Source organism: Varroa jacobsoni, unplaced genomic scaffold, assembly GCF_002532875.2.
Source record: "Varroa jacobsoni isolate VJ856 unplaced genomic scaffold, vjacob_1.0 scaffold_453, whole genome shotgun sequence".
NCBI lineage: Eukaryota > Metazoa > Arthropoda > Arachnida > Mesostigmata > Varroidae > Varroa > Varroa jacobsoni.
This window is the reverse complement of record NW_019213355.1, coordinates 74,394-98,941: the sequence shown is the minus strand read 5'-3', so window position 1 is coordinate 98,941 and position 24,548 is coordinate 74,394. Positions and strand designations below refer to the sequence as shown.

The following is a 24,548-nucleotide window of genomic DNA, read 5'->3' as shown; positions in this document are numbered from 1 at the left end:
CAAATATCGCACCCCTTATCAAATCTTGATTTCGTCCCGAGGTTCTAAAATCGGTTATCGATATGATTTCGCTTGATTATGAGTTATTTCAGTGTGGATAGAGTCGGCCTATTCGCCTGATTTGCATGGAAGCTCAAAGGCGTTTTATCTGTCTACTGGACTGTAGCTTGATTTCTCTATATTAATTCAGTCTTCATCATCATGCTTGATACACTACAATGTTACGGGAGCGAAACAACAGTAACTTGCTTGGCAACTAGAAATATTTCAAAGCGAATATTCCTTATTTTTTTTTAGCATTGCAAAACTGCCAAATACCGGCTATCCAGTCAAATTTACTACTTTACTTACTACTAATAAAACTACTAATGAAAATTTTACTTAGGCGTTTCTTCTTCCGCTTGGGCGAAAGCTAAACAATGAACATGTTATGATGCAGATAAACTAACAAAGAAACATTGGGCTTTACTGCCTATTTTTACGTTTTCTATACACCTCTAACAGAAATTTTCCATGCAAATAAGCTAATAGTTTGTGCTAGTTAAATCAAAAGAACAAATGTACATATCGTATGTATTCAATATCAAGTAAGAGTTTATTCCTCCATACAATTTGCATATATTCACATACCTTTTTATCTATTTGTATCTGAATTCATTAATAATAAGAATGACGTTGCACATAAAAAAAACAAAGCTTATTTCATTTTTTGAAATCCTTGACTTAATCGTAATTTCTACCCGAATTATGATTAACTTTATACACGCAAAGAAACCCTAATTCATACTGCAGCACGACATTTTAAACTGCGCGCCTTAAATCGCCAGTCCAACCGATGTATTAACCTGGCTTATGAAATCTCGGCTTACCGGTCATCTGTTGTATCCAGAATAATTCTCAAACTCGAGACCACGGCTGTAGCTGACATTTTTCACAAAGCATCTCGAAATAATTTCCGTGCTTGGTTAGACTTTCTTGCTGTTCTTCACATAGTCCTACAAGTGTCTGCTGATAGAGAAGGAGGACCTAACTTTTTCTAGTGGGTCGTCTGAACCTGAGTATTTCAAGAAGAGGAGGTCTTCGGTTAGCCGGTCGTTTCGGTAATCCTGGACCATGCAAACCAACTTTGCAAATCTCCAACGATGGGCATGCAGCCGCTATTGGGTTAAATGAATGGGACATTAGAAAAGCACTATCGTTGTGCTCGACCGATACTTTTGCTGCTGGAAAAGAAGTACCATTGGCTTTGTAGCAAAAGCATCTGTCATGTCTCTTTGCCTCGTTGCGCCTCCTACAAGCATAACACTTGACGAAAACGCGTTACAAACAATACAGTCCTTCGTAATAAATTTTACTTTCGTCGCCTCCTGGAGCTATTTCTTCTAACAACTTGTGAGGTTATTAGTAATTTGAAGATCAATCGTGTATTCTTCGACTTTATGAGGGATAATAGCTAAAGTCTAATGTAGGTGAAAAGTTTGCTGTCGCTGGGGATCCTCATAAAGTTAGATTTTTAATGAGGATCCTAAAAGGTACGAATGCGGTAACCCACCAAATCCGCTCTTTCATGCAATTTAGTTGTTCTTGCCCACTACTACCCCGGTAATCTTGACTTCCGCAATACCTTTATCTCATTGCATCTAGACTGGAAGCTGCGAGCAATGCGCAACTACACTCCTATACTCTCCCATTTGACGCACCAAGCATTCCATGATCATCACTTGCTGTTTTAGAATGATGTTTTGCTATTTTTAGCAGTTTGCGATTTCCAACAAACAAGCGATTCCTTTGGTCCCGCCTTGTTTAGCCTCGCAGTTAAAAATTGGCTGATTCTTTAGCGTTCTCTCTGAATTTTTAATATTTCAGTAATCTCATTTTTCGTGGGGACTCGCAGACACGTTTTAAAGTTCGGATCTGTACATCAAACATTCTAAGGTGAAGGCTTGTCTTTCTTAACTAACGCATTAACAAGGCCAAACCTTGTACAGGCTCTACTTCCTTCCTCCTTACACCGAGGCTGAGCAAAACTCTTTTAAGCCCTTGGGTTGTTCCCTTCTCTCCGAGCGATTTCGGTCGGTTTTTGAGTCTTAGCACGAGAAGCTCTGGATGATGCTAAAGAAACTACCACTGTTCGAGGCTCAAACGGGCATATTTTTAACGAAGAGCTCTCTTTAGCTGCAAAAATTATTCACTCCTTTCTGACAAGCGGTTGCAAGGATTTAACCTATCCAATGAAAAGGAGCTCCTGACATTCTTCAGTTCATTCCATCTATAGACTCCCTATCCATTTTGCGATTATTACCAATGGCATAAAGGTCAGAAACTTTTTCTGCCGCTTCGAGCGACTTACGCAGCACAGAGAAGCTAACCGTAACCAGAACAACTGTTGAGTCGTTGGGTTAGTGGTGGAGTAAAGTTGCTGAGTAAAAAACCTGTAAGGATTTTCGTCGGTCAGAAATACCCTTGGGTAAAACTGCCAGTTCCATATTTGTTGTCTTCTGAAGACTTACGGTACTTGACATTAGTAGGTAAATCTTTTCTCCCCAACCTAGTGTTAGATATGTTTGGAGAAAGCCATCAACGATGTTGAAGATACTCAGCTTATAGCCCTTACTTAAGGCACGTGGGACTGGAAAATTTTCACAGTGTGTCTCCTTCGCCTACTGGAGTATTACTTGATGAATGATGTATTCGTGCGATTCTTCGCTAAGTGAGTGAATTAGCTGACCTTCATCTTTGCCATTTCAAGGAAGGCCCGTTGATGCTTTTGGTTTACTTTTTTGTTTAGACTTGTGCTCAGCTCGAAGCTCCTAGCACTAACTCATCAATGAAACCTGCCCGAGCTCTTCATTTGGTATACCTGCAAAATGTGATTGAGTTTCCAGATTTTTGTCTCTCAGACGGTGAACGGCCTGATTAAATGACGTTAATTCAGGAGCCAAGTTTTTGTTTGGAATATTTATATTTTTTGTTACATAGCACCTTCGCACCGCAGAACAACATACTTGGGCCATGCTGACAACTTAGCAGAAAAACGAAGAAAGGGATGTCTGTGGTTCTAAAAAAATTATTTATTTTCTCGACGTCTAGCTTTTGAAACCATAGGAGGGATGGGTGTCCAGTTAAACAATTTTTGATAAAGAGGGGTAGTCACTTATCACTTGTACGCTACTTTTTAATACAGAGGTTCTTTTTTGACACAGAAATGGGTAAGTTGATTTCTATTCTGGGTACAACGAAGGATTAAAAGAAGAAGGTGCCATACTTTAGGCAGTGAGTGTGACATACTAACCTAACGCAGCGTTTACTTACTGCGTAGATTATTGTTTATGGACAACATGGGCAAGATGTTTATAACTCAAATAATAAAATGATTAACTCGAAATACGCTAAAGGATTCCTTTGTTAATAAATATAGGAAAGGAAAGTTATTCAATAGATACGTTGTAATCATAGCCAATACATTTGGAAGACCTTGGTATACACAACTCAATAGTTCTTATAAAACTTATCACTTTGGTTAACAATGCTGAGAAGACCATTTATTAACATGTATTATACAAGCAGGTCCTAGACACGATATTAGGAATATTTGCGCAAGCATGATAAATCCTTAGGGTATGCCATGGCCGCCTTTACCCAACAAGTTTCACGCCATGAAATATTTTCGAAATATTGAATATTCTTGGATTAAGACGTTATCGCATATGCGATCATTAGGTTGCCACCGGTGCAATCACTGTTCGTCATCATAAAAATCTATTCAAATCAAGTGTGAAACAGGTTCAAAGAATATCTATTGTGTTCTCTGGTTCAACGGAACATTTCCAATGAGTTAAAGGTTGTGTGAGTTTATGTCGTAATGCACATATGTTATGACACTAGTGTTTCTGCATATAGCAGTCTATTATCACCCGCGCATTTAGTATTAATAGTAACTGATGTACCTGTGTCCAATTTACACTGCCTTTAAAACCACATTCATCTCATAAAAATCAACTGAAATTTGCTATCAGCGGCTATAAAGATCTGTGCAACCAGTCGCTTAATTTTTAGTACTTTAGCAATTGCATTAAAAAAATATGCGACTTTCTTTGCCATTTATTTGCGCACACAACTAACTTCTTAGTTGTAGATCGATGGCGATAGCTTGACTTGTGCAGACGCGGGCGATAGCTACATGCAATACAAATCAACAAAAAGAAATAGAGCTTTATCTTTGTCCTCATCACCATGATATATATACCATGGTGTTTTCTCGTGTTGTCTTGTGAATTATATCTAATAGATTAACGCACTTTAAACGGCTTCAGATCTGAAAATCGATTTCTACATTCCCGTTGTATTCCTTCAAGTTCCATTGAAAAATATTTGTCGAACAGTGACTGCACTATGTTGCATATATTGAAAAAAACGCGGGGCTTGTTTCGATCACTGTTGGATGTTGTCGTTTTAAAAAAACGGAACGCGAGGATCAACGAGATGCTAATAGTTGATGCGATACAATACGCAATGTGTATAAACAATTATTGTTGAGTTTTGCAATGTCCCTTTCCACCATTTTCTCTCGCTCTCTGTGTCTATTTCCATCGAGTTCTCGGTCTCCCTTCAATAAATAAAAGCAATATTTTTTGCGAAAAACGGCAAACCTCTCCACCGCTTTCTACGCAGTTTTCTGACATGCTTCTTCGCTTCTTCGTTGCTTAACATTTTTAGTGACTTACTATTTCTTCTTTGTTTTTACAAAACGTAATATACTATTGAGCAGCTTCGTCTGCCGCAAGTTTCTATCAGTACCTGTGAGTGTAATTTTAGAACATTGTTGTTGTTGTTATTGCCTCCGTTGTTGCTATCACTGGCAACCTCAGCAAGATCATCAAAATATCAGCGACGATATTTTGTTGCTACTATTATTGATGTTATCTCTTTTTATCTCAAAGATGTCAATTAACACTTGTTCAAGTTTCCTGACTCAGTTTCGTATCCATGATTATTTCATCTTCTTTCAGATTCTTGCAGCCCTATATTTTTTTTTATATGCAGTTGTTCAATATTATATACGCAATGGCTGAAGACTGATTTTAGCTGAGCTCAAATCCAGCGCCGGCCTGGATAGCATACAATAGCTTGCTTTTCATCGTCTCAAAGTCCTTGATTTCTGGCAACTTCAGGAGATTCATGCACGTAGCCGATGTTGGTAGTCGATCGGGAGACTCGACCCGATTGACGCAAAATGGCGGCTGTAGCTCCTGTGTGTTGTAGGAACATGAATGTTACATATAGAATAAAAACTGTATGCACGAGCAATTTGGTTCAAACGTAGGTTGTATTGTTTTATAGATATAAAAATGGGCCACAGACCACGAACATAGGTTAAACATATATATCGAATATTATTTTAGTCCTTATCAGAAGTAATTCTTTCGAATCTTTTAATCGAAGACGCTTAACAAAAGGCAGTCTCATTGCTCTTGGAACCTCACTACGTAATATTCTTAAATTGAGAGTTAACAAGTGGGAACTGATTAAAGTTTCGGCTTGACATGAATACATACTAGTTTATCTAGTAGTGATTACTTCAAACGAGATCAATAGGGTAAAAGAAGCGTTGATTTTATGATGTATAACTTTCACTATAAGCAATCGAGGTCAATTTTGTGTTTAGCGCCCACAACATAGATAACCCACGTTAAAAAGATCGCATGATCAGAGGGTGAAGACAAAAACAGCGCTCTATTTTGTTTGTTTAGTATTACAGTTTCAGTTACTTACCTTGAAACCCAGAAGTGGAGGTCGTGAGCAGCTAGTCGTAAATTTGAGTAGTTGTTTCCGTTGGTCTTCATTAAGAGAACTGACAACGCGCCAGAAACATACTATGACGGGATGATTTTCGTTGTAACCCACTCCATAAACAGTGTGAGAACGCCAATCAACTATATTAATTTCGGTAGAGACTCCGGAAATCAAGATCTGTAGCTCCTTTGGGTCGAACAACTGCAACCGATGCGGCTCGATCACGTCCGCTAGACCTGATCGACGTTAATCAAGATCGTTAATTGTTTAACGTGGACTTAATAACGCTATTTTCCCGTTAAACGTTTGGAATATAGATAATACGGGTGAATGGCAATAATGGTCACAGATAAATATATGATTTAATTTATACCGAGCGTACCACAGACAAGGGTGCCCTCAATTTTGAAGAAATATGACATTTACAAACCAAAAACTATAAAACAACAAATCAGCGACCTAAAAATCATGATACCAGAGCCCCGGCTCAAATTTGACAAGATCTACAGGTAAATCAACGTTTGCCATAGATTCGTTTCGCTGTGATGAGTTAAACAGTTTTCATACAAATATTTTTATCTTGAATTTATGGAAAATTTGCACAAATGGCATACCTTGCTTAAAGGCAGCAGTTTGCTGTCGTATCTGACGGTTGAGTTTGTAATCGGCCATTAAATGTATGTACTCGATGCGGTTAGCTTCCGTAACAGGAATCTGGGCTCCGTTAGGCTTCAATTCGACAGTTTGTTGTTCGCCGAGCTCGTTATTTACCACAGCAAAGTCAAGCCCCAACTCAGTTACATCGCCTTCATACGATTTCAGGTATAACAAGTTCCTTTACAATGTATTAAAATGAACAACGAATGAGATTTATTGGTAGAAATAAAATATTACACTAATATGTTATTATTATACATTAAATACAAGAGATAGTACTTATGTACTATTATGCAAACGAATCATGAAAAAGCTCTATTTCAATTAATTCTTCAGATAAAGAAAAAGGAATGAACTTCGGTTTGATTCGAGTAATTCACCAAAAAGAATCGTCTTCGCTTACATCTATTTATCTAGTTGATAATAATTTTTAATTTACCTAGTACACCATATTATTATAAAATTATATTTGATTCTGTTATTCTTCCGTGACGATATTAATGGATGCTAGCTTTTATCATGGTAGAGACTGGAGAAAAACATCAGACATTTTCAAGAAAAATAGTGAGAAATTCGATCATAACCTCGGGACTGCACTTACTTGTAAAGCACCGGATCCAGAGATGCAAGATAGTGGATATCCAAGTCGAAGGAGTTGTTTCGCGCCAGCAGTTTCGAGAGGAAAAATTCGGCGAGTGGCAGTTCAACTAGCATTGAGTCGTATATAGCTTTACCTAGCATTCTTCCAATGAAATAATAGTGCCGCTGGAAGTTCGGTACAATTAGGTGCACCGACGGATTCGGGTAGAAGAGGTTATCTGATGTTGTTTTGAAAAATCCCCGATTAATATCGAATGATGTTCGAAGCAGCTCGCCTAAGAACTCCCGAAACACACCACCGCCATCAATACCTGCTTCTTCAAGACCAGCTGCATTCGTCATTTGGACCTAAGATCGCCAGATGAAAGCATCACAATACAACACCAACAAATGAAATCAAACAAAGGAAACGACAAAAACGATTAGATATTATATGATATGACGCAATTCAAGTTGGCAAAACAGCTGTTGCAAAATTGATCACAAATTAACCAACTTTAGTCTCAGAACTCTCAATCGATCAGTTTCATTTCGGCTTATCATACATGATGGAAAACAGTTCCACTACAGAAAAACAAACGCCGACTTGCCCGAACAGGATTGCGGATGCTAGGGGCATCCTCTAAGCCAAACTTTTCGAATGCATCTTCGTACAGATGGGTCCTCCGTATACTATAGCTGTTGCTAGGCAAGTCTCGATACGTGTTCCTCACTTCTGGAAAGAAGAACAACTCATCTGCATTGAGGCGATCTCGCTGGGACAGGTGCTGAAAGATCTTTACACGATTGTGAAAGGGTATCACGAAAGGCAGCTCCTGAATGACAGCTATCGTTCGGAGCTCCACTGAAGGTAAACAGTACAACACACGTAAAAGGAAAGTGTGAAGTTAGGCAAACGCACAACTCTAATAGTAGTAATCACATCACCGTAAACTTCACTCAAAGGCACGGAGAATGTTTTCCATAAAATATATAACAATTTTTTGTGCTTGTTCGTTAGCAGTGTGGAGAAGCAATGTTACTTTTATAGTCCATGTGACAGAAACGAGTATTGCAAGTACGCTCAATTCTAAGTTTTGTCTAACAATCAAACTAACGAAGATAATTGTGTCTGCTTGATTACAGCAGGATATTCAAGAATGCCAATAATTTTTAGCTGATTTACGATATCAGCACGCACCTGTGGATGCCTGCGGACCGTCATCGTAGACTAGTCTCTGGAAATTTTTCGGAACAAAATGCTGAAACGGTTGCCGCTTTAGGTACGGTCGTTTCAAGTTGGCATCCGTCACTTGATCGGGTACCACCAGCACGTTCACGATCCAGTTATCACAGAATTTTTTGCGGCAATCTCTCGAGTAGAGTTGGCGCAATAGCTGCACAACATTATGGAACAAAGCTAGCCACATCTCAACATTACCATCCTCGCCATTCAAATAACTCTCCTTTGGTACCCAATACGACGAAGAATGTGTATCGGGAAACGACAGTTCGATGAGGCCTAGCGCCACGTCTCGTAGCTGCATTGCTATCGATGCTAGTTCACTTAAACTGAAGGGCATCATAGATGAGCGCGCATCAGGCAAATCCGGCATATCTTCACTTATCTCGTGGTAGAACTCCGTCTCGTAGATCGTCGGTAGCAGTAGGCCGAACAGGCTGCAGAAACATACTAATAGAGGTAAAAACGCTAGTGTATCGTTCTTCGACAGTCTCCTTCCAGAGGACAACGTATGCAATAGCGGCTTTTGGTTCGACCATAGCGACGTATGCTCAGTATCGCCACTAGTGTGAACAGAAGAGACAGTTTGCCACAGCAAACGAAGGAACGGTGGCCGAAACACCAACTTGCACAACAGCGGACATTTGTGTAACGAGTACTTGATTCGCGCCTGCATTACATAGCTGACCGAACACACGGCGATCAACGCCTCCAGTGATTTTACTGTCTCGACACCTGTGACAACCTTTTGTACAAAGTCATCTTTGTTAAGAAGGCTCCATATTCTTTCGATTGCTGTTCGCTTCATCACGTTTTCGTTCACCTCAAAGTCCATATCCTCTTCGGAGTCGAGGGATTGATCGGTTCTCGAATACGCCAGAACATTCGTCTCACCTGATGGCAGCATTAAATCGAAGAGCTGTTCCCTCAGTACGATAAGGTAGTTCACGACGTCTTGTTCAGACAGATTTGGGACCCGTGAGCTGACTATTGTGACGATAGCGTGTAGTTTCCAGATAGTGTTGGCTTCTTTATCTTTGCTGCTTAAAAGTGCACTGCGGATGAGTGCCTGTGCAGGTAACACCTCATTGTCACAGGCCGCTATTAAAGGTAACACCATGTGGAAAATCCGACAGTCTATGGATGAACACACAGGATCACCAAAGAAGCTGTCCAGAAAATTACTGATAACTTTGCATTTGTCGTCAAGTTCGCGACAGCTTTCCAACGGTTTCTTCACAAAAGAGACAAGCGATTCGGCCAGTGGGGTTGGAGCCTTTTCGCACTTTTCATTAACTTCAGGACATCTTGATACGATCAGATACTTCAAGATAGTAAAATAACCTGATTTAACGAGCTGAAGCCATAACGCGGTTCCAGAGGGACACGCATAGATTTCCACTAGCCGCAGCGGAAGTACAAGCGATTGTGATGTACCGCCTGACTGCAGCATACGAAGATTCGCAATGAGAACAGCCGAGAGCCGTTTGTTCCAGTTCCTGTTTTGATCTCGCCGTATGATATCAAGCACCTCTTGGCTCTTTTTCAACAAAACTTCACTCATTTTGTGTAAGCGTTCGTCATCACCGGGACTTTCATAAAAAAAGATGAGGCGTGATATGAGTGAGCCCACTGAAGTGATATCGACACCAGTGGAGGTAGCCTCGTCGAACGATTGTCGTAGGGAGCTCGCCTAGAAAATAATACAAGAACAAAGTAATGACCTACCATTTAGAAGAAAACTAAACATTTCTTTACCGTTTCTCTAGTGCTAGTGTGTTCTTCCGAATCGTAAACGCAATTGTTGAAATCCCAACAAACTAAATATTAAAGAGCTAAATAATGTTGTGAATTATTGTTGTTATTCCAAACAAAAATCCTGCTTAGACGATTATCGTGGGTGGAATAGCTAGTTGCTTCTCATAGACCGATACACTATACGACTTTCAAATTCTATGGTTATTGTATATGTATGAATGTAGGGATTACAGAATCACAACTAGCCTATTTATTATCGGCCAAGACTACATCAAAGTTAGTATGACGCCATCTCCAAGTAATTGAATCATACTTTCTCATGGAGCCGGATTGCTAAATACTGTCACGGTAAAATAAAAATAAACGTCTTCCAGGTAAACGTCCGAACGATTTCTTGTTGTCATTGACATTAGATATGAGCACTCACACTCCGAGCTATAAAAATAGAACATGACTTCACGCCTTTGCTTTGTCACGTTAAAGGCAGCAAAAAATTTGCCCCGACTAGTTTTTTTGCCAAGATGCTCTAATTGGTCGACCCAGTTCAACAAACCTGGACACACAAAGTTACACTGGCAGAAACGAAGGAACTCGATAAAAAGACGACGAAAAGTTTCGAAAAATTTTAATATGAAGTACTACAATGAAAACAAAATGCGAAGATCTAGGGCTCCGGTAGTTATCAACAAAGTAATCCAATTTCAGTGCTACTAACTTGCGACCGACCAATCAGATTCCACCACTCATCTTAGCGTTTGAAGCAAATGCACACCTGAGATAATACAAACAAGCATCAGGAAAAACTACCATCACAAAAAGGACGAATAATCTCTAGACTTTAGACTCAATGACCGGACGCTTCTAAACGTATTAGGACGACAGCAACATTTTCTTGACGGTTACAGGTGCTCACATGTCGATGAAAGAAACTTATCATTGAACGGTTTGTTGCTACATGTTCGTGAACCTGAGTCACGGAGGTATAATATTTTGTGAAAAATACAAGAGAACTTAGATAGGAACTTATATAGAATAGAATCACCATGGAAACAAATGCTTACACTTTACGAAACAAAACGGTAAGAGTGGGGTGACACGCACATATAGAGGCTAAAATAACGATACCTGTGAACATGTACGCAATAGTATATAGAGTGTGCTTGACGTATGGTTAGATCACGGAAATCGGAAAGAACTAATCATAACCAAGAAATGCGCTCATGCATCGAAATTCAGACCTCGACAAAAAAGTACAGGCATGACCGCGAACCGGCAACTCTGACTGATTTAGCCGTTCACTCCTACAAAAAAGTTCGGTTTGAGCCTTGCAAATGTCCGAACAAGCGGCTTCTGTTTTTTTTTTAGTTCGCGTCGTTTGTTTTCGATAACTCTGATCACGGGTAGTCTGAAAGGGCACTCTAGCTCACTTCAATCCAAACTTACGCAGCCAATAGATCAGGACTGGTTAAATAACTAATTGTCTTATCCTGTATGACAAATAAGAAGGGGACGGTGGAGGGATAAAATGATGGCGACAAAGGCCGTGGCCGGCATGTCTGTGTGTTACCAGTTAATAACAGTAAGTTAATGCAATAATAATAGTAAGATTTCCTGATATTCAGAATTGTGTGATGTCCTACCACTGCTACTAAAAAAAATAGTAGATGGCATCAGCAAAACTATTAAAATACGATAAAATCCTATATAGGACGAAATACTGGTGTAACATATCACATACATAGATGTCTGTTTGTTTATTCTTTGTGGTGAACCTTTCACACTTATCATTACAAACTTTATAGCGGTATGGCTTTATCGGTAGCACGTCCTGTACCATGCGTCAACCTAATGCCGAAATAGCTCAATTAGCGATGAGAGGCAAAGGAGTTTTTCGTATACAAAATGTATTCGGTTTTTTTGCCCCACCTTGGACAATCGTTAACTTCCGACTCCCCTTAAACAACACCTCCATAATAGGCGGCGGCCGTAACCATAACAATAAATATAATAACCCGCCTGGTGAAACAAACTGAAATAAATGAACTTAGTAATGGCACTTTGTCGGAGTCATATACTTTTAATATTAGACTTTAGGGACTTAGCTTCAGCTTATTGTCATGACATATAATGTAGAGGCGCTTTATATGGCCGAACTGAAAACGATTCGGACTAAGCGTCAGGGATCGCCACCAAAGGGGACCTGTTCTTATCAAGAAGCACGATGGGATTCAGACAAAAACTCTCCACTAACTTTGTATAAAAATAGTCCATAGAAATGACTACAATAAAAAATGTTTGGAAATTAAATAGCTACACCTTTTTCTGTGGTAGAACGGCTGGCTACATCAGACGATAAGCTTCTAAACTATAATAATACGCTAAGGTTACAAGCATAACAATGATATTTTTTTTTACTAATAACAGACAACTTACTGACTAGCACAATAGATAAATAAAGTAACTTAACTAAGACGGAAGCTATTTATATTACAAGGAAGAACTCGTTTCAGTGGTTTCTTTGTTGTACATCGGCTCTCCATTGAAAATAGTTCTACAGTATTTCAACAAATGTTAATACTCCAGTGCAATGAAACTAAAACGATGTATGACACTATATGTGCGGACATTATGTGAAAGCGTATATTGAATGACAGTGTAAAAAAAGGTAAACAGAGACGTACTGAATATCGAAGAAGGTAGATCTTCACCTGAGCCCATATTAAAGAATCTAGATGATGTTATAGAGTTAGCTCGAAGCAAAAACACAGTTCATAATTTGTGAAGTAACCGATCTACCTGGGCACCTCAGACACCAACAGTCTTGCACGATTATGGTGAAATAAAAATAGATCCCACACATACACACAGACACACTCACACACAGACTCATGCGAGAGACTTTTGACGATTAGTTCAGGAAAAACGTCCGCATCCCCTGAGATGCACTCGTACAAAAAAACTTTGTGTTATCATTAACATTATCAGTACTCGAGGTACCAACAGCCTGAGCTCAAAAGTAGGACTCGTACCTTACGCCTTCGCGCTTTCAATAGTAAATCCCACCTGTCGGACAGAACGTCGACGGCGGTTATAATTACTATACGCGCGATCTCAATTTAGCTTAGAAATGGAATGACTTTACACTTGGATACTGTTACCTACCGTTTTTCGCCTTGTAAGAAAACCACGAACCGCAGCCTGGATTTTGATAGCACTGCTTTCCTTTTTGCGTTCCAATTCGCGACGTTTTCGCTCTTCCTGTTTCTGCCGAAGCAGCTCATCGCGGCTCTGAAATGTATTAAATATAGTAATGCCATTGGTTAACAGACATGCCTTAACTCACATGGCAACAGTCGCACTACACAGCATAAATCTATTTCGACCTGGAGGTGTTCCACGATGCTATATTAAGGCTTCTATGCGTCCATAAAAATAACATTTTTCCAGAATTCGTGAATGTTATGTATATGAACAAGCTTTACATGTAAAAAGAACAAGCCGGTGAGGACATTAAAAAAAATCTACGAGCGAAAACAACCGTTTGCGTATATACATACACACGTGTTATATATATTACGTACATATATTATAACTGCCTGACACATCATCAGGACTGAAAAAATCAATCACACAATTTTTGCTTTACAAGGAATGACGTTGACAGAGAATTTTCCTTTCTTTATGAGTAGGAAACATGCAATTTCAATAGTGAGCACAGCTAAAGCTGAACTATTACAAATCTCTTTTCACGCATTTCTAAATTATCTAAAAAATTGCCGGTTATATTTTATTAGACGCTAACGAGACTGTAAATGAAAAATTTCTGAAATAGGACTTATATGTGTACAAGCAATGAAGTTGTAGTTGCTCCACGTATTTGCCAGGTCTGAGTCAGTTGCGGTTCAGTTTCCCAATGTATTCTCTATATTTTGGTCAAGGTACCTTGCTCAGCCTCGATAAGCACTCGCAGTATCGCGAGATGACCCAAAATGGTTCCAAGTGGGTAAAAACAAATAACGATTATCCGCTGATAGTGCATTAAAGTCACTATCTGTTATATCACATAAGTTATGCGGTAGTACAGGTAAGTTTTTTGTTAACTGAAATTCCTTAAGTACCTTTAATATATCACCACTCTATTATATGCGATTCGTTTTCCAAGAAACACGAATTTTGTCACATCGCCTGGAAGTTGTTGCATTCTGGACAAACTTAATCTGAAACTTATGGGTGTCTATTCTGATATCAATTCAATTATTGCCTCATAGAATAGAAATCTTTTCACAAGATACACACAAAAGTCCAATTATTAACAAGAGGTCCATCTTAACTTTCCGCTGTACAAAGCAAGATGTTTGTTTAATTGCTACTTCAGTGCATAATGTATGTATACCGCAGCTGACACGGCAATTTCAAACATAACATTGACATCAATGATGAGCTTATTTGCTGACAACAGCAACAAATTCCATCTGACCATAGCTTGGTTGTTACCGTGGCTGATAAGACGGCATGCAAACTGTGCATGAATACATACTATGCATTAAACTGTCACAACAACCTTTACTGATAATCGTATTTACATGAACACAAAGGCTGCCGTGCTTTATGTACATATGCCATAAATATCATTTGCCACTGGGTAAGACAGTGTCATACAGCGTATCATATATCAATGATTACAATTAACAATAAACACTTACCCTTAAAGAATTGCGATTAGCGCCACCGAGTGCCTGAGTGGGCCTCTGACGAAACTCGCCCTCGAAACTGAACATTTTTGTTACAATTACGATTCAACGTCACACCGCTGCACTATATGTGACTTGTGGGAGCAGTTACTTTGCACAGCTGATTGACGTGAAAGACTGCGAGACAGGGCGCAGGATCACGCTCGCTGGAGCTAGTCACTAACTAGCTAGACCCCCTGTCGCGACAACCTATCGCAGAGCCCGATTTTGTCAACTTCCCTCTCTCTTCGGTACTATGGATGGTTGTGACAGGCATCCAAGTCAGGGTATCCTCATATTAGCGCAGCGGTACTCTTATACAGCATTGGCACGATACGGTTTGCTGTCGGCCAACTTTGGCTCAACTCACTGGACCGTCGACACTGCCGAAACTCAACCTAATCGTTTCTCTGAGCCCGAACAACGGACACAGTTATGTTTGTGACAATAAGATTTAAGCAAAAGGAATTTTCCGAAATCGACAATTAGCAGCAGCAGTAGTCTTGCGCAGCGATCGGTGCAAAGTTTCACAGCAGCCACATCTGGGGACGGTTGATCGCTTAATGGGCCATCAGTAGACACTCACTGTTCATCTCAGCATTACACATCAACTACTCCACACACACCCCCTGAATTCTGAACACTATCCGCTTAGTACAGGATAATCCTAGAAGACCAAGATCGCCGAGAACAACCCTGTCTTTCTCTAATCACTAGATTTAGCGGATCGCGAAAATCCAGAAAATTACGGCAAAGTGTTGTATCACTAGTAAAAAACAGGCCTCATCCCATGAACCGGTTTCATGCCTGTCTACGCAGAACGCAAAAAGATTTTTAGGGATATTTTTTTACAACTGTGCTATTTTAAGTGACGAGGTGATACCTTGAGAACAAAACATTTAGCATCGCCTAGCGGACAGTAGCCCGCCAAAGCAATTGTTTATAAAAGTTTACAGCGGCGCTTTCGTAGCTCGGCGCTCAAGAAGCGGTCGTAGATCTATACTAAGGCGTTCAGTAATACTTCAAGTCTTCGAAGTTTTTTTTTCTATCTAGCGAGAAACACAGAAATGTCTGGAGGATTTTCGTTTGGGACGCCCGCTGCGGGAACCGGTAGGTGCTTTTTCAGTTGACATTTTAATATTCGATGTATCACGCTAGATACGTGCTAACGATATCAAGTTGCGTCGTATTAGCTAAGAAGTTATAGTATGATATGTCTATCGGTTTGAAAAAGACGTCCAGCAAAGAGATACAAATATGAGAAATTGCTAAGTCTAAATTACGATAATCACTACGGCAAATGTACTTGAATTCTTGATTTTAGATGTCAATAAAATCATGTCTGCATAGCGAAACATTCGAAACTGAGGCCGGATAACAGGACGACCACTAATGGATAACGTTTTTATTTCAAATATCGATAATTATAAGTAATTTTTTCTACACGCATCATATACGTGTTCTCGGCAAGATTTTAGCAGTACTGATAACTTGACCGCGTTAATAAAGAAATTTCTGTGAACATTATGTGAAGTATGCATCCAAATTTTGGTAATGGCATGTGAACTGATCTCAAACTATATTAGTTAACAACAAATACGCATATTTGAAATATTCACACATTTTGCAGTTTAACTTATCCTTTGAATTACATATTTATTGGCTCTGATATATAGTGTCGAATGACTTTACTTTGGAAGTTATTTTGAGACAGTAGTAAGTTTTCCGCACCGTGTCCCTCTCAGTTGCTTTAACATGGATGAGCGTTCATTCATACTTGAATCTGAACTGTGCTTGGTGGATAGGAACATAGCACAAAAAATGTTTCTTTAAAGGCAGGCTGACATCGATTGGCAAGTTTACTGATATGTAACACCGTCAAGTGTCTTTCTAAGTTAAAAAGTACATAAATGTAAGACGAATATATAAAAAAAATGTTGGAGTTACGTCTTGCATATATCGAACATATACTACGTATCAGACGAATGTGAGCATGCGTTGGCAAACCTACTGATACAAAAGGGATTAGCCCGAGTGTGAAATAAAAAAAGAAAAGTGATTTTAACATAGCCAGTGCGTCTTTCTTAGTTTGAAATCGCTACCTGACATTTCGATATATTTTCTTCATTTTTGGTACAGAACAATGGAAATGTTTCGAATAATGGCAAACGTATGAAATGTTAAACACACTAATTGAAGGTAGCTCGGATTTTAGCGATAAAATCCAGATTAAAAGTCTACCATTTTTTAAAACATTTCGTTCTGAGGTTAAAAGGATAGGACAGTTGTGAATAAACGGGTAAAAAACAAATAATTGTGGAGGATTCACACAAGAAGTGTTTTCTATGGAACCACCTGACCATTAACATTTTTTATTGGTCAAAGCATGTGTGGAAGTCTGCCTCATTTCTATTACTCAGCTGCATCCGTATTACATAGTTTGATTTATTTACAGAAAAATATAAATTGCTAACTTGTATTCTTCGCTCTAACATTAATGCCGTTCTTTGCAATCACCTGATTTTGGAAAATGCATGTTCCATTAAAATTAAATCTTCTAGACAGTCTGCAGCATAGATTGTCCGTTGTGGCTTGTCTTCAAAGTCGTTACTTTTAGTTATGTCTTTACAATGCATTTACAAATCTTTCTGTTGATTTCACTTTGCCGCTTCTGTACTAGGTGGAACCGGTACCTCCGGCTTTTCGTTTGGGAGTACTGCTACTTCCAGCGCGCCCACGACAGGTTTTTCATTCGGTTCTCCAGCGACCAGCACTGCCGCAACGCCGTTTGGCGCCACACCTGCCCCGACAATGACGGGCGTTGGTGCGCCAACAGCATTTGGAGCTACACCTGCTACTCCAGCTGCCACTGGAAGTACTCTATTCAGTACTCCGGCAGCTGGAGCCACGCCGGCAACAGGATTCGGTACAGTGACCGCGCCAGCTGCAAGCTCGGCACCGACGCTCACCTTCGGAGGAGCTCCCACATCGACTCCTGTTGCCGGCTCTGGTGTGACTGCCCCCTCCACTGGATTTGCTTTCGGTGGAGCAACTGCAAACCCTGCGACCTCAACGGGTCTCGCGACGCTCGGGGGCACCGGCAGTAGCGGAATATTTGGCGCGCATCCGACTGCAACACCAGGCATGTTTGGAACAACGACCACACCCGCAACTAGCAGCACTCCGGCGTTTGGCGCCGGCTTCGGTAGTGCGGCCGCAACAACAACAAGCACAGCGTCGACAGGCATATTTGCCGCTAACCCGACTGCAGGCACCTCTGTTGCAACTGCGACTTTCCCGTCCGCCCTAGGTAGTGGAAGTGGGACCAGCGGTGGGTTTGGCGGTACGGGCACGGCAGGACAGCCTCCTCCTGGGGGACAACAACAGCAAGGCGTAACCTTGACGACGTGCGCGCTTGGCAGTATGACGTTTGAAGATCTCGAAAGAAAGTGCAATGAATGGAAGAAAGAACTCGACATCCAAGAGGAAGCCTTCCTCAAACGAGCCACACAGATCAACGCATGGGATCGTCTTGTCTCCGCCAACTCGGAGAAGATCACCGAGCTTAACGAATATATGAAAAAGGTCTGCAAATGTGATATTGAAGCGATATTTATAGAAGTAGAATAATACTGAGCCACTATTAGCGGGTGTCCAAATAGAATTCTACCGATAAATGCGAACGAGAATCGGAAATAGTCAGGTAAATGCACCATAGAAATGAGTAGTAGCGAAGTTTGGCTGATTGAGTTAACAACCGTGAAGTAATGTAATGTCCATGGACTAGTCGCCACATTTTGACTTTTAACACTGGTAACTGTAGGACCCCAGAGGGTGCATGTATCTCGTTATTACTATTCTGCTGCTTGTTTGTTGCCATCCCTATCAGCCGATGCTCGCTTACTTTTAATACATACTGTTTACATAATCAACTTCAAATTATTTCTACTCCTATCGCTGCACATTGCTATAGAGCACACGTTACATTTTTGATCTACGTACTCTGATGGTATTGTAGGTGAGGCAAGACCAGGAACGTCTGGATCGCGAGCTGGACTTCGTGGTTTCGCAGCAAAAAGAACTCGAGGAAATGCTGGAGCCTCTCGAGCAACAAGCCAAGACCATGGAAAGCGCTTCGATTCAACATCATACGGACGTTGAGAGGGCGTCAACGTATCAAACAGCAACGAAAGTCAACAATCAACTCCGCATGATGGCCGAGGCGATTAAGGAGATCATCGAACACATAAACGATAGCAACAAAGCTGCCAGCGACAGCTCCGCGGTAGGCACTGAAATTTGAAATGCTATGCAGTCTAAGCCCTACGTCGGAATTAACAGTTTCTGCACTTCCCACTTGTTTGAGCCGACGGTCATTTTCCCAACCCATTGTTACCTAGTTATAGTAATCTACTTTTTCTCGTGGTTGTCCTAATGTAGGCAAGCTATAGTATATCAAAATCAAGTGCGATTAAGGACGAGACTGCTTATGAAAGTGAGCCTATTAGAACTTCATGCGTCGTCTAAATGTCAAATAACATCAATGTATATGTATGTTCGTTTCGCAGATGGACCAGATCTCAAAAATTCTCAATGCGCACATGGACGCACTGCAATACATTCAAAGTGGGATTGGCACGCTACAGGAGAAGACTGAGGATATCAACAAGCTTATGGGGATTGTGCGGATTTGAGTCCAGATAGATAAATTATAGATTTGCTGATCCGGCTGTACCGGATGCAACTGCAGACAATTCGTTCGTGTCAAGCTTGTTACAGATTCTACTCACAAAACTTATTGTTAAGAATAATAATAATAAACTATTATTAATGATGTTATCTCTGCATAGACACATTAAAAGAAAACCAGTGGCAGTTATTGCAAATGTTTGTCGATGCTTGAAACATATCGATGTGACACTGATTGAAGAGAAAAAACGGACAGTGTGTCGATTTATTTTACAGATGGACTAGTCCAAAACAAGGACTATAAAGTAGTAAATAAAATGAGAACAGTAATGTCTATAGAGAAACACATGAACGTGATGCATTCAATTTTTTAGTAACGATTTATTTGCGCGCGTCTTAATAGTAGCAATAGTTCAAGTTGCATTAGTTTGTATTGCAAAATTTCCGCAAGTTTCTACGGTTGTTTGATTCTTAACCAGAGATTGTAAACTAATCTAGAAGCTTCCAATTTGGTGACGGTTGAGTGGTACTGAGCCAGTTGAAATCGTCTACCCTGAAAAAATTGTTTGTTGACCTGTCAAGACCCGATCGAGACCACGAATTTTCGCTAGCCGAATAATCTGATGGAAGCGAACCGAATTTAATGTTGTGGCAGTCCTCTATGATCGATCTGAAATTCGCAATACGCGGAGGAGGGCATACTCAGAAATCGGATGTGCGTGCTATTTTTTAATTGATTCGTTGGTGCATACTAAGTAAGGGACACACACATATATACATTATATATGCGTGTATGTGTGTTCTTTGTTATTACTTAGATGTACTGTCGAATCAGAATATAATGCATATATTTCAAACAAATGTCAATGCAGTTTTATATGGAGTTTCAGCTTGAATCTCTGCACTGTCATTAAATCTAGCTCTGACTAGGTTTCGGGTAGATCGTATTTTAATTTAAAGCAAGGAGTACCTGGAAGTGATATGCAGCCGAAACGTTGCTTCGGTAGCTTTGTGGACGCGTAACTGTTGGCAAGCCACCTGTAGGGAACTGCCATGGAAACCAACAATAAGTACTGAATTTGCCACTGGATCGCAGATTAGCGTAGAGTCATGTACGTCGTTCACATACAGCGTGCTCGGCCATCCTCGAATTACGACTCGACACTTTTCGAGATCGTTTAGCTCCACCTCTCCGTGAACATTATTCAACTCCAAGTTTTCGCCACGCTTGCCTTCCAAGGAAAACGTCGCATTAGCCACACTCTTAACTCTATCTCCAGCGCTACTTGCTGCACCTGGCTGTTGTAATTGTGCCTCTGCAACTTTCGCCTTTTGCTCGGCTCCTTGCAACCTTTCCGAGTGAGCGTCCTTCATGGCTTTACTAAATGCGAATCTTTTCTTAGGCGCCTTGATATCGTCAAGCTTTTTTTTGTAGTTTTCGATTCGTTCGCGATATGTTTGCAGGTCCCTAGATGGCAGTACGGCGGCCTGCGAATTTACCAACGTCTGCAACTCTCGGATGAGTATGCGTGATTGGTCGATGTTTTTCTCGGAAAGCGCCATATCAACTTTAGTCGCCTGTTCTGCGAACAATGTGAACACACGGTATGACTCCGAGGCGGACACCATTTCGACGTAGCTGTAGGTCCGTTTACCAATAACGAATTGGCGTAGGCGTAAACGCTCAACGGGATGATGCTTGCTGATCGTTACGAAGACAATCCTAATGGTTGTCGATCAAAAGGCTCCAGAAATTGGCGCCCAGGACTCACTACTTTAACATGAGCAGCAGTTCTACCTACTAAGAAATTCATTTGATATTGCTGTATCTAAAAATATTTCATGTTTTTATGTATTATACGTACAAATTCAGTAAAAATGCCGCAGCAATCTCTCTGGTTATTTTCGGCGGGTAGCCCATGTTATCTGGTCAAACTCTCGTACCGTTGAGTTACCTAGCCGTTCGCCTATTTGGTAATAGTACTCGAGGACAGAAGGGTAATTTTCGCTAATCCAGTACCGGGTTTCTTGATTGTGGTTTAATTGCCGATAGGCATAGTAACAGCCAAGGAAGCATGTAAGTTCTATACCTGCTAGAAACGCAATTCCCTTCCCGATCCTTTTCTTTCCAGAAATTCCTATAAACGGCTTGACGAAACCGAATCCTCGGGGATGTTTTTTCAGCATTGGCTGAAATGCAAAGATAGAAATATTACCCCTAAACACATTGATATAACACTATATGAAAATCTATGAATCAAAATAATATGATCTTCCTAATGGGAATTCTATTGTAAAAGGTAAAAATGATTTGAACTTACTACGAGAAAGTATACCTGTAATGTACGAAAACTGAAGAACTTGTCACAAAAAGTAATCGTAAATACCGGCTAATCTGACAACGCATATCTGTTGCATTCATAGGCCTAGCTATTTTGTGAAAACCGGTCATATTAGGTGTGCTCTTTGTCTCAAATTGACATATTTTGTTTTCTCTCAAAATCAAAATTAAGCAGTATGCTTTTGATTGGTTCAGTGATTTGACTGCACTACTTTACCCGCGTGATAGCCGTCAAAGAAATCTTGTAATGAGGCTGCGCGATCTGCTATATCGATAAGTGATTCTAAATAGTGCCGTTGTAACTACAAACCACATAGATACAACGCCATACAGTACATAATGCTACCATTCAAACCGAAATCAAATTCCTTGTTAGCTAGTCAAATCTATCCGACCGGTTAAAGAGATGCTACGTATAAGCTATCAATCATATGACAAAAAAAGCCTGCAGAGCACTGACATAAAACGGGCAGAATTAGTTCGGTGTGACACCAATGCTGCCAGGGTTCGCTAATGTTCAAATGCGCTAGCCAAAATATGAGTCTACTACTCACCGCCTTTTTGCTGGATGCGTTTCGTCTCGCCAATGATCGTCGTGTGTTCAATGGCAGTCGGTAAACAGGTGTGGAGTTCTGCTCTGGAGACCGCCCCACTCCAAAAGCAGTCATATAGCTGTCGTCTGCTTCGCACATAAATAAACAGAATCAACTGTATTTACTGTTTTCAAGATTCAGATCTGGTGAAAGCTAGTCAGGCTAACCAAAAAGAATTTTGAAATCCAATTTTATTTTGAAAAGCAGACTTTGCTATAGGGAAAGTAATTGTGCATACTCCTCCTGATATCAATTATTATTATTGGCCCGGTAATCAGTGAAAGGTTTGGTGTACCCAGAGATTTTGCAATTGAAAGTTGGTCATGTCAGAATACTTTGTATCGGAAGGAGCCCTCAAGCTAAACGGATTTAAAAAGTAGGTAAAAAAGAGATGTGATTATGCTCTTTATGGTGGCACGTAGCTTTTGATCGGCTTGATAGTTTGTGTCTCGATTAATTTGATTTTATTCTAATTCCGTGTAAAATATTATCACTTAGAAACATTGCTAACCTATTCGATGTGATACTTATTCCGATCTAGGATAATCTAGCTCACAGTTAGTGGCATATTGTTACCATGCCGTTTCATAGGTCTATTAGAGAGACACTCAGAGAAATGCAGTAAGACTTACAGATTGAATAGATTCATCGTATAGGGAAGTTTATAATGGGGTCGATACTTCGCAATGTAGGCTTGCTCTTTGTGGGTTCCCGTGAGGAACTAGCTTAGGCCCAATTAAGCTGTAAACTCTTTTCTTGATAACCCACACAGTAGTATTTTAAGGTAAAGATCTAAGAAGATTAAATATTTAGAAAATATAAGCAAGTTAGAAGATGTCATTGTTATTAGGGGAAATGTGCTTTCTTGAACCTCAGGTTAGAGACCGAAAGCTACTAGCACGAATCAACTTTCAAAGCGATTAATTTTTTAACTATTATACAGTCGCCCATATGACAGTTTATCAATCTGCCTATTTTATTACACAGAAAAAAAAAGAAAAGCAAGAAATCAAAGGACTTAAAGAACCTTGAAGCTCACATGTCACGCACCGACCACCACTCGACAGATGAAGACAAAAGTGAAACCGTGGCTAGTTCAAGTAGCTTAAGGCAGTCAAAGGAAGGCCCTCGCCTAATTACCTGCCAACTGACTAAGGCTCAAAGAACCTTCAAAAAAATGCAAGAGAAAAAGAAACTTGAAAGGGTAAGCGTTTACGCATTAACTTTTTTTTAACATGCCGAGTATTAGTAGACATTAAATAAATTTAAATGAGCCTGAAGTGCAATTTACGGAAATAAAAATAGGCAGTGAAAAACAACATTATATATATATATATACATTAGTGGCTGTACAAGTAATAACAATGGTACTTTCTATTGGAACGTGTGCGGGGTGTTTCGAGCATCTTAGGCCAATGTTTAGACACACGATCGCTTTTCAAGCTTAAAAATGCATCCTGTGTAAGGAGAGAGCAATTCTGAAAATTTACAAAGTAGTGGACGAGTACTATACAATATAATGACAGAATTTTAAACGTTTATAATTTTACTAAATACAATGGTTATTTCTATGTGGTTATCAGCAAAAGAAATCCTAATAGCGTTTTAATTGTGCTTAAAATTTCTGATTTATTTAAGATAATGGAAAAAGCATCGAAAAGTCACCGACAAAGAGTGGAGGAGTTTAATGCAAAGCTTGACAATCTCAGCGAGCATTATGATATCCCAAAAGTATCCTGGACTAAATAAGTTTTTACTGCTCATCCAGGCTTTATCATAACGCTGGTCGCAAATTGCAAACACATTCTTTCATCCTGTACATAGTCATGTACTTTGAATAGGCTAATGTAATATACATGTACAGAATATATCATCATCGACCTCCGTCAATAAACTGTGTCAAATAAACTAAACAAAAATCATATTAGCGTATTTGATGGTTCAGAGAAATTGTATATATATATATATATATATATATATATATATATATATATATATAGATTGTTTTATTAGCTATTATTGTATATAAATATACTGCTACACTTAATTGACAGAATATATATCGTTTTAAGAGGAAAAAAATATCTACATTCAATTTGTTTTTATTTTCCTTTATAAAGTTTACTAAAAACGTTATTTTTTCTATATTCTATTTGAATAACATT

General features: G+C 39.7%; 4 protein-coding genes across 4 annotated transcripts; 2 read left to right on the top strand and 2 right to left on the bottom strand.

Moving 5' to 3' along the window:
• Positions 1-3,049: 3,049 nt before the first annotated feature.
• Positions 3,050-15,634, bottom strand: LOC111260566 (ubiquitin-protein ligase E3C). Its single transcript, XM_022833440.2, has 8 exons — positions 14,734-15,634; positions 13,193-13,318; positions 8,231-9,965; positions 7,641-7,894; positions 7,052-7,398; positions 6,408-6,628; positions 5,773-6,029; positions 3,050-5,249 (listed from the first exon to the last, which is right to left on the bottom strand). The coding sequence occupies exons 1-8, from the start codon at positions 14,806-14,808 to the stop codon at positions 5,082-5,084; spliced, it is 3,183 nt and encodes a 1,060-aa protein (XP_022689175.1). The 5' UTR covers positions 14,809-15,634; the 3' UTR covers positions 3,050-5,081.
• A 71-nt stretch (positions 15,635-15,705) lies between these two features.
• On the top strand, positions 15,706-19,797 carry LOC111260567 (uncharacterized). The gene is made up of 4 exons (XM_022833441.2): positions 15,706-15,870; positions 17,441-18,345; positions 18,779-19,045; positions 19,329-19,797. The coding sequence occupies exons 1-4, from the start codon at positions 15,828-15,830 to the stop codon at positions 19,452-19,454; spliced, it is 1,341 nt and encodes a 446-aa protein (XP_022689176.1). The 5' UTR covers positions 15,706-15,827; the 3' UTR covers positions 19,455-19,797.
• Tbcc (Tubulin-binding cofactor C) lies at positions 19,782-22,469 on the bottom strand. The gene is made up of 4 exons (XM_022833442.2): positions 22,345-22,469; positions 21,540-21,639; positions 20,420-21,172; positions 19,782-20,119 (listed from the first exon to the last, which is right to left on the bottom strand). The coding sequence occupies exons 3-4, from the start codon at positions 21,076-21,078 to the stop codon at positions 19,939-19,941; spliced, it is 840 nt and encodes a 279-aa protein (XP_022689177.2). The 5' UTR covers positions 21,079-21,172; positions 21,540-21,639; positions 22,345-22,469; the 3' UTR covers positions 19,782-19,938.
• A 7-nt stretch (positions 22,470-22,476) lies between these two features.
• LOC111260569 (protein FAM32A) lies at positions 22,477-24,305 on the top strand. The gene is made up of 3 exons (XM_022833445.2): positions 22,477-22,759; positions 23,371-23,587; positions 24,022-24,305. Exons 1-3 carry the CDS (start codon positions 22,707-22,709, stop codon positions 24,130-24,132), a joined length of 381 nt encoding a protein of 126 aa, XP_022689180.1. The 5' UTR covers positions 22,477-22,706; the 3' UTR covers positions 24,133-24,305.
• The last annotated feature ends 243 nt before the right edge of the window (positions 24,306-24,548 follow it).